This window comes from Octopus sinensis, linkage group LG25 (assembly GCF_006345805.1).
Source record: "Octopus sinensis linkage group LG25, ASM634580v1, whole genome shotgun sequence".
NCBI classification, from domain to species: Eukaryota; Metazoa; Mollusca; class Cephalopoda; order Octopoda; family Octopodidae; genus Octopus; species Octopus sinensis.
In genome coordinates, this window is record NC_043021.1 from 10,088,381 (window position 1) to 10,104,233 (window position 15,853).

General features: G+C 35.3%; 1 protein-coding gene across 1 annotated transcript; it reads left to right on the forward strand.

The window, feature by feature from the left end:
• Nucleotides 1-3,126: 3,126 nt before the first annotated feature.
• Nucleotides 3,127-15,853, forward strand: LOC115224243 (liver carboxylesterase 1F). Its single transcript, XM_029795042.2, has 5 exons — nucleotides 3,127-3,267; nucleotides 11,467-12,570; nucleotides 13,332-13,656; nucleotides 14,185-14,256; nucleotides 14,848-15,853. Exons 2-5 carry the CDS (start codon nucleotides 11,659-11,661, stop codon nucleotides 15,390-15,392), a joined length of 1,854 nt encoding a protein of 617 aa, XP_029650902.1. The 5' UTR covers nucleotides 3,127-3,267; nucleotides 11,467-11,658; the 3' UTR covers nucleotides 15,393-15,853.

Sequence of the window (15,853 nt, forward strand, 5' to 3'; positions counted from 1 at the left end):
ATATATATATATATATATATATATATATATATATATATATATATATGTATATGTATGTATGTATGTATGTATATATATATAGACATACACACACACATATATATATATGTATGCATGCATGTACATATATGTATGTATGTATGTATGTATGTATGTATATATATGTATGTATTTATCTATCTATCTATCTGTTTATATATATATATATATATATATATTGATAAAACGGTAAGATAACAAAAGAAAGAAAGAGACCTCAATATTATGTAAATAGAGGAAATTTATCTATACAATATGTTACATTACTCGGTAGTCAAGATAAAACTCTGAGTTTCAGATGCCGAAGTGGAAATCCACAACACCATCTCTTCGGTTATCTGGCTATTTGAAAACGTTATGAAAAAATACCGTTAAAAATGAAGGGAAATTACTCTGTTATAACTCTGCTTTGCCTGCGTACTTATACATCGCTCGCATTTTTCGTCATAAAAATTATATAAAAATACATAAAAATATATAAAAATATATAAAAATATATAAAATCTTGGGACATAACACAGAAAGCATGTTCTATCCGTTTTCTTTAGGGGACCAAAAGCGTAACAGAAATTTAGTCACATGTGGGCATGATCCGAAAAGCTCTGTCCTTGTATTTAGACATGTGGTAGGGTCTAAGCTGCTTTTCCAGATAAGCCATCTCTCCATGTCGCATAAACCGCACCTTCCGCTGCCGTTAGTATAGGGCTTACATCTGGCCAAAATCTTCCATTGTATGTTATAATCGACACCTTTATCTCTTAAAGACCAAATATGATTGGATAATTGTGTCGCTTTTCTTTAGTTCCAGTGCCTAAAGCTCAAAGTGGTTATTGAACCTGGCCTTGAAATTACCCCCTGTCAGGCCCACGTATTTCTTCGTCGAAACGGTGTCTTTAGTGGTTATAGAGTTTACGGTAGCTTCATATATGATGGTCTTGGACATGCAAGCTCCATTTAGCGGGCACAATTCTTTATTCCTGCATGAACAGCTGTTTTCTTCTTGTGTTTTTTGTATGTTATGATTGATTATGTTTTTAAAATTGGTAGTTGAACTAAAACTAATTTTTAAATTGTGTCTATTGAAGAGTTTCCTATAAGCATGGTTAACTGGAAAATGTCTATCTATCAGTGCTAGGAAATATTTACCTATATTGAAGGCCACCTCGGGTGAGTAAGGGGGCGTAAACCAGATGACCTTCCTATTTCTATTATTCCTTTTCCTTATTGTTGGGCTGGTGATAGGTGTATATTTTATTTTTTCGCTAAAACCACTATCTTTTAAAGCTTTATTATAAACTGGGGCAACGCTATTGAAGATGTCCTCATTAGATGAGAGGCTAGAAATCCTCTTACTAATATTTTTAACTAATTTTTGAATACTATAGGGGGATGGCATGAACCTACATTAATATAACTTAGTCTATCATTGGGCTTCCTATAAGGCTTATAAATATTATTATTAAGATCTAAGGAAACGTCTAAGAAATTGACAACCGTCAGGTTAGTGTCTATAGTTATACTAAGTCCGAAGTGTTTCATTAACTGGATAATATCCTTCCTAAAACGATCTTGTGCTGGTCCATTTGTATTAGCTGTTAAGGCGAGGGCATCATCTTTGTAGATGGCGAAATGTACGTTAGGGAATGTCTTACCGAAGGTATCTAGGAGAAAGAGTCCAATTAGATCACAGATGCCTGCCCCATCATATGAACCCATGCTCACATCGAAAGCGCCCTCCGCGTCGGTGTTTTTTACCCACTTTGCATTCTCACTGAAAAGTAATGTCTTTCTAGCATGGAAGATTATATCCTTATCATTGGTACTAATTTCTATGAAGTCGCTAGCGAAGATTAGGGCTTTATCTAGCAGTTCTTTAGAGATAGAGGCATAAAAATCAACAATATCGAATTGTGTAAACCTCGCTTTTTTCTTATTCTTAATAGCTTTAAACCAGTCTACGACTTCTATACTATTGGACCATTGCACTAGCCTAGTATCGGTCTTAATTTTCGTATTTATTTTATCTAAAATTTCTTTGCTAATAATCCCTAGTTCTGACTTGGCTGGGTTGATAAGCCTACATTTAGGGTTGGAAAGGAAGTTTTCTTTGTGGTCTTTAATAGTAATAAAGGCCTCTTTTTGGGGAGGGTTTCTATTTTTTTATCTAATTTAAGTTTAGCGGCGATGACGCTAGCTTCTTTATTAATTTCGTTATATGTCTGTGCCCTAGCCTTAGTATAATTATTAATGATGCTGTTGTGTAAGAGTTGTGTGTATTTGCTGTTATCTACCAGGTATAAGTTCTTGGTTTTATCCGAAAAAAGTGCTTTTTTCTTGGAGCTTTTTATATGATCAATATCTTTTTTCAATTTATGTTGGAAATTGTTAAAAGACTTACGAAACTTTATTTTGCTCATGATCTTACACAACAGCATCCACTTCGACATCTGAAACTCAGAGTTTTATCTTGACTACCGAGTAATGTAACATATTGTATATATATATATATATATATATATATATATATATATATATATATATATATATATATATATATATATATATATAATATATATATATATACATGCATATATAAGCATATATGCATACATGCATATATAAGAATATATGCATTAAGAGGTTTGTTATGACCGGTCAGCGTTACCATTGGTTCGCATCTTTAAAGTGCCTAGATATATAGGTAACTCGTCCATCAAACTCAAATGGCCGGAGGCACAGACCCTCTCCACACACACACACACACACCACACACACACACACGCACATACATATACACACGCAGACGCATTAAGATAAATTTTTGTACGCACACATACTACGCGTGTGGTATATATATATATATAATATATATATATATATATAATATATATATATATTATATATATATATATATATATATATATATTATTATTATTATTATTATTATTATTATTGTTACACCTTTTCTGCAGCCCGGAACCATCAGAAGACATCATTTTAAGCAAACTTCGGAAAGACGACGATCTGAAAACGAAAAAAAAAAAATGTCGGTCAATTATGGGAGACCACCATACCTTATATAGTGTTGTAGGCGGAGTTACGCATGCGCACTGGTCTTTGTTGCTGTTCAAAACAGCTGTGTTGGGAGTTGCACCATTTTCATTCTACAATATGGTTAGAAGTGAGAAGAAGCATAAAATGCAAAGGCGCCGCGGCGATGTCTGTCAGGTGAGTTTTCCTTTTATTTTTTTTTTCCCCTATCATATTATTTTCAATATTCTTGTTATTATTGATGGCTTTTCGGCCCCGCAGTAGCTAGATCTACATTATTTAATAACGTATCCCTTATTTTTTTTAAATCAACAAAAAAAAAACGGTTAGTTTGCATTATTTGAAATAGATTTTGATGCTTTGTTTAGCAAGGTTGAGCAATCTTGTAGAAAGAATCCTTCGTTAGCTCGATTTCTTTGTTGTTGTTGTTTTCTTTTTTTAACTATAACCGATCATTTCTTTTGGGTCAAAGACGTTCCAACCGTGAGCATCCCGCTAACCCCCCTCCCTCCCCCGCACACACAGCAGAATCAAAGTGTACCTAGGACCATATTATTTCTGTATCTTTTCCTTATTCCAGACAGTAAGGAGGGAAGGTGCGATTTTTAAAGAGAGATTTGACTGCTATTTCTAGCATCGATCAGACTCACTCGTTGACTCAGTGCATTTCTATTTATCGATCTGGTTTCTTGTAAAATTTCATCCCTGTTTTCTTAGGTTGTTCTAAATATGATCATCTGATCGGTTTGTTTTTGTACTTACGAATACATTATTCAATTATATTCTTTTGTTTTTCCTCTTTCTTTCTCTAATTGGCGCATAATTAGAGTAGATTCGGCTTCCATGTCTAGCAGTTTCTCTCTCATTGAATAGATTTACCTCTATTTTATTTTTTAATGCAATGGCTTTCCTTCCTCCATTTTACTGAGCGTAAATTCTTACATAAATATTATGACAGTTTTTATTTTTTTTTATTTTAACAAAATACAAATACAAACCAAGTTTGGACTCCATTGTTTACTTTCCGCATTTAAACATACACCTGTCAAAGAACCTGTATTTATTTTGTGGTCGTGCGTCTGCATGTGAATTTTTAACAAGGTTTCTTCAAAATTTTTTTTTATATATTAGACTGTCAATCAAAGCTATTAAAATTAACCATCAACATCAATATTATTTTCCTTTGGCTTGGTGGCTTTGGATTTATTTTATTCTAGGTAGAGTTTGTGTGCACTTGTATCCTTAGATATCCACATGATTTGAAAAAGCCATCAAGTGCTCACGATCCTTCTGATGATCTTCCATTTTTAGGTACTAGGCAAACCTTATTATCATCGGCATCATCCTTATCTTAAAATTATTTATTAAATTGGGAATATATCGGTAGAGAGAGAGAGAAGGAATTGATGTTCTGTGTACATCTACTGTTGTCATCATCGTTTATTTTTATTTTCATTCTTCCAGTTTTTAGGATCGATAATACACAGATAGACCAAATGAAAAATTGATATTCTCCTTCACTGCAAATTTTTTTTCTCGTTCCATCAAGAACTCCTGACATAATAATAATAAAAATAAAAGAGACCAATGATCAACGGCGTTCTAGTTATGACCATCCCGTCAATTTTATTGTGCATATCAGTTATTACATAGTTCTGTATATCCCTCCGTTTTTTGGGGTTTTTTTTTTCCTTTTTAGTAGACTGTATACTGCTGTATATGTGGGAGGATTTGAGAGGTAGGTTTGGTTGCTATTTTTAGCAGATCGTGTGATGGCACAAAATGCTTCCCCTTTCCTGACCCCATTCGTAATAAAATAGACTTTCATCATTTCAAAACGGAATGATGAAATCGCTACGACATGATCCTTATTTACCTTTTCTTCTAAAATTGTAATTCGATAAACATATTGTTTGTTTGTACTTATTCGAATGTTAAAATTCATTCAGTGACTCTCTCTCTTTCTTTCTCGCTCTCTCTGTATATATATATATATATATATATATAATTGTCAATAATAATATAGGGTGAAATTAATTAATTTGGAATAATCATTAATTTCATAACTCTTTGACTGCTATTTCTAAATTCGGTGTGTGGTGAGGCAAATCGTTGCTAAACCCTTAATTACTATATATATATATATATATATATATATATATATATATATATATATATGCTGATGATATATAAACAGACAGCCATCAACATTTTCTATCCTAAGGGGTTTTCAGCCCTAGATTTACACGCTACTATTTACAGATTTATCTCCGAGTTCCAATGTCCCCCCACAAAAATTAATTACTTAAATGCCCCTCATAAAGTTTCTAAAATTCTTTTGACGTCAACTGTATTTTTAAAGATAGATAGATGTGTGAAAAAAAAAAAAAAAAATATATATATATATATATAATATTCCTAACTTTAATTTTAATATATTCAAAATGAAATTGTGGTGCTGGTTGCCATGTCTGTTAGCGAGGGGGCGAGAGAGGGATTATCACTGAACCATAGCGAACAATCGCTTAAAGTGCGTTGGCGATAACAATTTATTGTTTTCCTATAATTTCTTTATCTCCCTGCGCCTCCCGTGCATCTCTCTTTATTATTATCATTATGCAACTTAGAATATGAAAATATTGATCTTCACTGATGTCGACAAACCAGTTTATAAATCAGAAAAATAAAAAATAGAACAAACCGGCTTCGAGAACTCAAGCACGGCAGGATTATATATATATATATATATATATATATATATATATATATATATATATATATATATATATATATATATCACTTTCCAGTATTATTTTCATATTTTGCTGCTGGACAGACTTGATCTAACTAACTTATGAGCAAAGGTGTTGCCACCGTGACCGTTCCGTCCTTTGGTGGGGTTGTTTATTGTATCTGAAACTACACTAAAGAATGCGTCACTCTTCCCCACCCAGCTTTCTCTGAAGATTGAGGGAGATTTGGCTGCCATTTATAGAAGGCTGAGCGACTTTGCAGACCCACTCTCGATATATAATATATATATATATATATATAGATATATATATATATATATATATATATATATATATATATATTATATATATATATATATATATATATATATGCATGTGGGAACGGCATGTGCGTGATTTAAAGGAGATTTAGCTACTAATTTCTAAGTGTCGCGATCACGCGGTTGCTCCTCCTTTGTTAAACATTAATCATCAATTGCATTTTCAGATTTTGTGTGTGAGCATGTGTCTATCTATCTATCTATCTATCATCTGTCTGTCTGTCTATCTATATCTCTCTATATCTATCTATCTATATATATATATATATCTATATATATATATATATATATATATATATATATATATATATATATATATATGCATACACACTCACAAAACTATATCAAATATCAAGGTATATATACGTACGAAATAATATACACACGTGTGCGAGGCGAGGGGGATTGTAGGTAGGTAGATACATGCACACGTATATATATATATATATATTAAAAAAAACGTTGCTTAAAAGAAAGAAGTTTGTTTAATACTCTCAACCAATTCCTATGCAACCATTTTTTTAATATATATATATATATATATATATATATATATATATATATATATATATATATATCCCAACTGCCGTCATATTTAAATTACGTCCGTTTTTCCTAGTTGTTAAGGTATTTTTTTATATTATTAAACATTCAGATTGAGTCAGTGAACTCAGATGTAATCCTCATCAAATAACCATTTCGAGGAACATGACCCAGTTCGATAGTAATTTCCTTTTCTTATCCACCCCCCCCGCGTGATGACGATAAGAAGAGAAAAAAAACTAAATGCATAATATATAAAGCTGAATATATATATATGTGTGTATATATGAATCGTCATATGTAGTATATATTAAGGAGTGGCAAGGCAATTTTTGTGGGGTTTAGTAGAAGAGATAAGAATGGCGATCAATTATAGTTTGTGAAATGTGCAAAATAGAACACCTAAATACAAAATGCTTTTAAAAACATTTCTTCTTTCTGTTCGTTTCTCATGTATGTTGTTTTTGTGTCCTTATGTGGTTACAAATTAGTGCTATTATCACGATCATCGCCGTCATCTTTCCATCCTTTCGGTGTCGGTGAAATGAAGCTACCTGGCTGTGAAGGGCTTGGATTGGCGGGGGGCGGGGGGGGGGGGCGTTCGAGGAGGATATTGTTGAGTTCAAATCCCGCTGAGGTAAACTTTGCCTTTCAGTTTTTTTGGGGTTTTTTTTTTTTTTTTTTCGGACTGCATAAAATAAAAGACTTGTCAAGTATTTGGGATCGAGCACGCCGGGCGAAATGCTTAGCAGTATTTCGTCTGCCGTTACGTTATGAGTTCAAATTCCGCCAAGGTTGACTATGCCTTTCATCCTTTCGGGGTCGATAAATTAAGTACCAGTTACGCACTGGGATCGATGTAATCGACTAAATACCTATGTCTGTCCTTGTTTGTCCCCTCTGTGTTTAGTCCCTTGTGGGTAGTAAAGAAATAGGTATTCGGTATCGACTATTCCCTTTCTTCTCAAAATTGCTGGAAGCCATTGTATTTTATTATTGACAGGAATTTGCTTACAATGGAGAACTTTGCTGTTTTTACTACTAGTGGTAGCAGTATTGGAGACGGCGACAGGGATTAGGCTAGTCATAATAGTTGGGGTTTTTTCAGTTTATTTATTTTATTATTATTACTCATGCAGTTGCCTTTCGTCATTTCGGCCTTGAAGGTAATAGGGCAATCTTTTGTCTCTAGTAGATCGCCAATAGGGCAATCTTTCGTCTCTAGTAGACCTTTCCGTCGATTTCCGTAAATTTTTTTTTTTTTTTTTTTACATATGGGCTTGCGGGAACTTTTGAAGTAATGAGAGCGAAAGAGACTAACAGAAAGCGATTGTATGACGAGGGAAATTCTTTTGAAGTTACCGTGCATGGGAGCATTGATGGACATGTGTGTGTGTGTGTGTGTGTTTGATGGGGTGTGGGAGACAGACAGTATGTTGTGTAAGTGAAGTGCTTCTGTTAGTGTGTGTGAAGAGACAGAGAGAGTAATGTGTGAAAGAAAGAGATAACTGAAATTTTTTACTCGGTGTCTGTGTATATGTATGTATATTACTTCAAAAGTTCCCGCAAGCCCATATGTAAAAAAAAAAATTTTTTTACGGAAATCGACGGAAAGGTCTACTAGAGACGAAAGATCGCCGGTAATAGTCATCTACCTTGCGGTATGCTGTGTTCGTTGCACTCTGAGTTCTTGGGTGTTTGACTCAATCCGTGTGGGCAATATCCTGTTTGACGTTCGTAAAATCATAGTGATCCAAAAAGTTTTATTTCAATAAAACATTTCATAATTATTATAAGTGTGGTAAGCACAACGAACAGCGTGTAAAAAAATAGTGGGAAAATGTTAGGCTGATTTTGAACAGGTTCGCCCTGGGCACGTGAGAATTCTTCCACAATCCACGGCGGGCGCACCAAGCAATACAGGTCGCTGAATCTGACAAAAGATCGAGTCAGTGTCGTAATTGTATGCCTTTCATCGATTATTTTGCTAATCTATAAGCATATCGTTGGGATTCACAGTGAAAGCTAGGTGCAGAAGGGCGTGCACGAGACTTGCTAATCGAACTGCAAGGAAATTGAAACGAAAGCAAATTCGATTTTACGAACCTCAAATGGGCAAATTACCTCTCTTGCAGGCATAACACGCATCACCAATCACTAACTATCTTTTGCGGTGCCCAGTGTTGCAAGCATTTAAGGCTAGTTTAAGGATAAACCTTTCTTCTTCACCAATCTTGGATGCCCTGGAAAAAATAAATATGTTATGTGGGGCGCTCTTTCCCACTTTTTACATAAGAATAAAACGATGGACAAAGGGAAGCAAATTGAGATCTCCACCTTTTGGAGAAGTTGATTATTAAAAAGTTGCAAACTCATGATTGGAATTTATTTTAATTTCAGCCAGTCAGATAAAAGTGGAGATTGCCATTTTCCCTCGCCATTTTGATTTTATTTTTCGGAGAGATGTTTTCACTCGCCATTTTATATTCCTTTATTTAACTGAGAAATTAATAGTGCATCGGAGAGAAAGAGACGGGGAAACTATTAATCAGCAAAAATCGTCAGCAGTCGATATTTAAAGCCCACTAGTAATAAAATGCAGTTGAATTTTATTGCTATGTTGTGGATTTTATTAAAATTATTAGACTGAAAATTTTCACAACAGAAGACAGGAAAGAGAAACCCTAATAAAACCAACTTCAGTATTCAACATGAGTACATAGACTCATACACACGCACAAACTATACATGCTTCACGTAGGTGTTCATACACCTATTGCTATACATAGGCTCTTGCTTCCTAACCACATGGTTCGGGTTCAGTCTTACTGCGTGCAACCTTGGGCAAGTGTCTTCTACTATAGCCTCGGGTCGACCAAATCCTTGTGAGTGAATTTGGTAGACGGAAACTGGAAGAAGCCCGTCGTATATATATATAGTATATATATATAGTGCCTAGTGATTAGAGCAGCGGTCGGGGGATCGCGGGTTCGAATCTCAGACCAGGCGATATATATATATACACACACACACGTGTTTGTGTGTGTGTGTCTCCTACTACTGCTTGACAATCGGTGTTGGTGTGTTTATATCCCGGTAACTTAGCGGTTCGGCGAAAGAGGACGATAGAATAAGTACTAGGCTTAAGGAAATAAATACTGGGGTCGGCTCCAGCATGACCACAGTCAAACGGCTAAAACAAATAAACGGTAAAGATAAAGGTACATGTATTCAAGCAATGACAATTACTGCCTTCCTTTCATTTTCAAACGGTGTCGTTCGGTTTGTTTTGCTTAGTTTGCCATATTATATATACAAAGTCCGAAAAATAGGGTCATGGGCGTTGCTATTCCGCCCATAATTAAATGCTGACAAAACGAAAGCATAAAGACTAGCTTTGATGAAATTCATTATATTCATTGGATATAAATATCCTTTTACCTTAATTCGCGGTTTAAAGGCCACTCCCTCTAAACAAAACAAAAGTAACCCAGGGAAAACCAAGCTTGCGTCATATGAACAAAAAGGTCAGGATATAGGTCACGGTTACGTAGTTCGAGAAAAGGGGCTTGCAAAACTGAAATGTGTCAGATAAGCTTGTGCACCTATCAACCGTTAAATACAGTGAGAGATTGTCCTTCCTCTACCTCCATTTCTCAATGTGGTGACCTTGTTAGAAAGTTTTGTAATTAATACTTGAAATGCAGCATAATTAGAAACAATTGCTATTACAGTGACCCCTCGTTTATCGCGGTAGATTGGTTCCGAGACCGGCCGCGATAACTGAATTCCTGCGAAGTAGGGACACCATATTTACAGTGTTTATTTAACGTGTATTTGGACTTTTAAAACCCTCCCTATACTGTTAACAACTCGCCCATTACAGTAGTCTATTAATAATAAGGACAACCGTTAAGCAATAACACTTTAGATTTTAAAAAAATAAAGATTGTTATTGTTACACAGGCCAGATTACAAAATAGAAAGCTGTGATTCGTCGTCTCTCCATTGCACCAATCACAGCCCGTCTTAAGTTCAAATACCCTTGTATATGCTTTTTTGCTATTTTACACTTGTTTTGTTGTTCCTAGACTAGGAAATAATATTTATTATTAATATTTTAATGGATTTAGTGAAAAATTTTAGGCGTTCACATAGATATGTATTTTAAAAATCCGCGATAGTTGAACTGCGAAGTAGCGAGGGATCACTGTAATATTAACTGAGAGAGCATTTTTAATAAGCATGATATCTCCAGATAACTCCTTCCTGTCTTGAAAAGAAATATTCTATCCTCTTTCCCCACCCACAAAAAGTTGTGGGAGGGAAACACCTTCCACTGTATGAGTAATAGATAAGCCATCATGGTTTGGCTAATCCCTGTCACCACTCCCTACATCACCATTCGCTGCAGCCGTAAAGCTCTCATTGTAACCAAATCGTTATTAATATTAAAATGCTATTAATTGGCTACGAACTGGCAGAATTATTAGCATGTTGGGGCACACTGCCTAGTGGCATTTTGTTCATTTTTACGTTCTGGGTTCAAATGTCACTGGAGTCATCTTTGCCCTTCATCCTTTTGGGGGCAATAAAATAAGTACCAGTTGATCACTGGGAATCGATGTAATTGCCTTAACCCCTTCCCTGAACTTACTGGTCTTGTGCCAAAATTTGAAAGCAATATTAAATATATATATATATATATACATACATATATATATGCACATACATATATACTTATCTTTTCTCTTTTGTAGGTTTGTTCAGCTGACACATGCGCTAAAATTCCCTGAACTGTTACAACGTATTGTATTTTTTCATCAGTGAAAAAAATATTACTTAAAGTAGTCAGAGACACACACACGAACACCAAGTCAGATACAAAGAAAGAGAGATAGAGAGAGAGAGACAGACAGACACTCAGATATTTAACTCGAGAGAAAACAAAAATGGCTCCTAATCTGATAACCCGAGAGCAGAATGTGGATGATGTATCTTCTGAGAACTCCGCTCCTGAAGAACCCAAGAAAGTCCCAAGGCCTCATCACCAGTTACCAACCATTGTTATTGTATCTCAGGACACTGCATATGATCAACTCTTGCCAAGGCAATCCCTCTACCTTGATTATCCATATCATTGTACACAACAGCATTACTGGCGGTCAAAGAAGGCGACGTTTCTGTTCTCCATTGTCATATTGGTCCTCCTGGCACTGTTTTGTATAACCATTATAGCAACCACTAATATTGTGAAACAAGTGAAACAATCCAACAAGAATCTAGCTCTGGTTGTTGAAACTTCTTGTGGACCGGTTGACGGGGAGTACGACGGTAAGAACTTTGTCTTCCGTGGGATACCTTATGCTGTACCGCCTACTGGGAGTCAGAGATGGAGCCAGTCAATTCCTAATATGTCCTCTGGTCAGTGTCAGCTGAAAGGGCAAGCTGTTGACAGTACTAAATCTATTTTATGTTCCCAACGAAACTTCCAAAACGGCAACATAGTTGGTCAAGAAGACTGTCTCTATCTCAATATTTGGCTACCAAAGAGATTGCTCAAAGAAACAACAAACCTACCTGTTATTGTTATAATGCAAGGTGAAGGGCAGAACTTGGACAGTGATGAAGAAGACTTTGGTGCAAAACGGTTTGAACCAATTCGTACATTGATGTCGAAAGGTGAAGCTGTGCTTGTGAGTGTTAACTACAGACTGGGTGTGTTTGGCTTCCTGGCAGTTGATTCTGATGAACAAAACACAACTTCAGCAAGAATAAATGGAAATTATGGATTGATGGACCAGATCCTCGCTTTACAGTGGATCAAAGAAAACATTGAAGATTTCCATGGAGACCCTAACTTAGTAAGTTTCCTCTACAAAATTGATTTCCTTTTATATGTTTTATTTCCAGCGTTTCAATGAATTGTCTTCAGAGTTGTAGTGTTAGAGGAACCCCTGGATTGCCTGAGTACTTTAAGCCCTCACACAACCTCTCGGCTGTGATGTGGATGTTTGGTCAACTTTGCAGAAGTATAGAAGAGAAAATTATCTTTAGAGTAGAAATATCTATGGGATTATGAATATTGTAATTTTATTGGTGGAAGAAGCTGTTGTTTTATGACTCTTGAGAGGTGGGTGGTTTATGTTGAAATAAAAGGTGTGCGGGGGACATGTTACTTATACTGTGACTAAACTAACTGATGTCTTAGTATTAGAGGCTTGATGAAGAAATTATTTTAACTACTAGAGTTGTTGTTATTGATGATGTCTAGCTGTGATTGTACAGGTCTGTTTAAATTCATTTTCAGTGTGATTTAAGGGAGATTTGGCTGCTGTTTGAAGCAAATAGGGAGACCTCATAAAGGCTCCCTTATTCATTTAAAACCACTGAAGATAATTTATAAAAATGTACAGAAGTTTAATCTTGGTTTCTTTGTATTGTTAAGTTCCTTAATTAAAAATAACTTAGAAAAAAAGTCTTTAAAAACTTGCCAGGGTTTTTCTAAATTGGGGAGATTAAAGTAGAGGAAGGAAGACTGTTTTAGGATATTTCATGTTATAAATTCATAGAAAATATGATCTGGTGAATTTTTTAATACAAGAATGGCTTGTTTTGCTTTTAGGTAATTGTGTATGGTGAGTCGAGTGGCACCGAGACATTATCGGGTCTACTTAAAAGCCCCAAATCCAAGAACCTGTTTCAAGGAATGTTTGCTGTTGATCCTGCGTGGCTGCCTATCAAGACTTTGGATGATGTTAAAGACCTCAACAACATAGCTTTATCGAAGACCACATGCCAGAAAGATGTCGAATGCTTGAGGAAACTGGATACAAGTCAAATAATTGAAAGTTTTTCTGTGAGTGAACCAGAGAAACAAAGCTCCCTCCATGCAGAGCTGAAGCAGTACTTATATCCATACCACCACAATTTAGCACTGACTATTGATGGTAAGTTAAAGAGAAACTGTTTTATTTGTGTGGTTTTTAATTCCTTCGAGTTCTTTTTGCTTATTGGTTCAGTGGATAAGGTATCTGGTGGTCTCTTGTTGCAGGGAAGCAGGTTGAAGACCAGTTAGGAGGTGGTGCGAAAACTTAACTTAACCGAGCTGTGTGGTGCCAAGTCATGAGATAGAAGCTGTCCTGTCCAGTGTTGTGACATGGGAGGTGAAGCTAGAGTGGTGTTGGATATAACTTAGCTGACTCGACTGCCTGTGACATTAGTCTGGCATGTCTTGCGGTAAATGTATGCAATACAACCGATCAAGTTCAGGACAGGTATGTCCTTGAGGTCAGGTGGTGTTAGATTGATACATCTCACATGATGCTTACTCAATACCACACACCTTTTATTTCCTACTGTGAGTTTTGATCTTTTAACCTTTTTTTTTTTTTTACCCACATGTTCACCCACCCCATACACTCTTTTTTTTGTTTTCACTTGAAAGCTCTAACGTCTTTATATCTGATTCCTTTCAGAAAATACTTTGTTCTTTGATGAGAAGGAAGAAATGTCTAATTACCAACAACCCAATGTTCCTGTTTTTATTGGTGAGTATCACTTGATGTAGGCACAAGGATCCTCTTCATGAGATCTATATTTCCTGTGAATACACAAATAAGTCCTGTGTTGTGTTGGGAATAACACCATGGTGATTGCTCTGAGAATTTAGGACTGGAAACTTGTAAATATTCATTACTGGTGATTACCACATACACTCTGGTGGTTTAATCCTCTAGCTTTCAAACTGCCTCTAATATCCTACATGTTTTATGTTCAAACTAGCCTGATCTGGCTTCTTGCAACATATCCTACAATGCCATTCTAAAAATAAGCATCATCAAAATCTGAAAAGTATGAGGTAGTGCATGATTAACTCCAAACATTATGAATAAATTAGCATTACATTTGACAGAATAATCTGAAGGCTTTACTGAAAGAAAACCATTGTGTATATATATATATGTGTGTGTGTGTGTATGTATGCTTGTGTCTTCTTGTCTTGACATTACCTGGAAGCTGTAAAAAGATTGTCATACAAGAACTTCTTCACACCTTTGCCTATGCATGTTTGTGTATATATGTATATATATATATATATTTGTGTGTATGTAAAACTTTGTCATCTTTTCTATTTCCAGGGCAAGTTTGTCACCATCTCTGTATTACTGGAAAAGACAAACTAAACAGCAATGCCAAGCATATTGGCCAGCTGTTCAACATGGAACCAAAGACAATGCAACGCGCTATGAAACTCTACAACGCACAAGGAGATAGAATAAAGGCCAAAGCTGACATTGTCAGCGAGATGGCATTTGATATCAAAATGTGTCAGACCGAGAAATTCCTACGTAGTGCTAACTTTCCAAACTACTATTTGGTTTCCCTTCCCAGAAACTCTCTAGTCCATGGTTGCGGCAGCAACAGCAACAACAACAGAAAACACAGCTCGTCGTTTCTGTGCTCTGACAACTTACACAAGGAACTCTCCACCAAAACATCAAAAGTAACAAATGCTAAAGCTGATCTCCGTCTCTTGTGGAATGACATATTCTTACAGATAACCGAACAGCATCCTTCTGGCCCTCTTGGCCATAAAGATGGTGACCATGTTGTCTCAGTTGCTCCTGATTCCGTGAACAGTGTATGTCATTTTTGGGACCATCACAAACCTTTTCAGTTTTAGAGTTCTTTATTTATTTATTTCTATTTTTGTAAAAAGAGTATATGTGTATGCGTTTATGCGTTTGTAAACGCATATACAGACAGTTGTTTTTGTATATAGTTTTTTTGTTTTTGTTGTTGTTTACGGAACTTCCAAATAATGTTTGCTTCTGTTTAAAGAGGGAAAAAAATCCTTTATAAAATTAAATTAATCTGGAGAATGAGTATGCGTATGCTTACATACACACACTTTTATCAACACATATACACTCTATTGGAAATAGCAATTTTTTTTTTTTAAAGTTATATCAGCTTGACATTAAAACTGCAGTGAGAATTAACCAGGAGTTTATAGAAGGGGATGGGTGATTTGATAAAGTAAATTCCATGGATCAGTTCTCTTTCATACTTTACTGTAGCATTTTGGTATTGTTCCTCTGTGTAAATTGCTTTTATGAAATAGAATTAAATAATTAAAAAAAA

Bases quoted from the DNA above. Each gene is read 5' to 3' on its own strand.
- LOC115224243 (XM_029795042.2), top strand. From the start codon at position 11,659: ATGGCTCCTAATCTGATAACCCGAGAGCAGAATGTGGATGATGTATCT. The intron at 12,571-13,331 runs GTAAGTTTCCTC...TTTTGCTTTTAG, and splicing joins TCCATGGAGACCCTAACTTA to GTAATTGTGTATGGTGAGTC. The intron at 14,257-14,847 runs GTGAGTATCACT...TTCTATTTCCAG, and splicing joins CAATGTTCCTGTTTTTATTG to GGCAAGTTTGTCACCATCTC.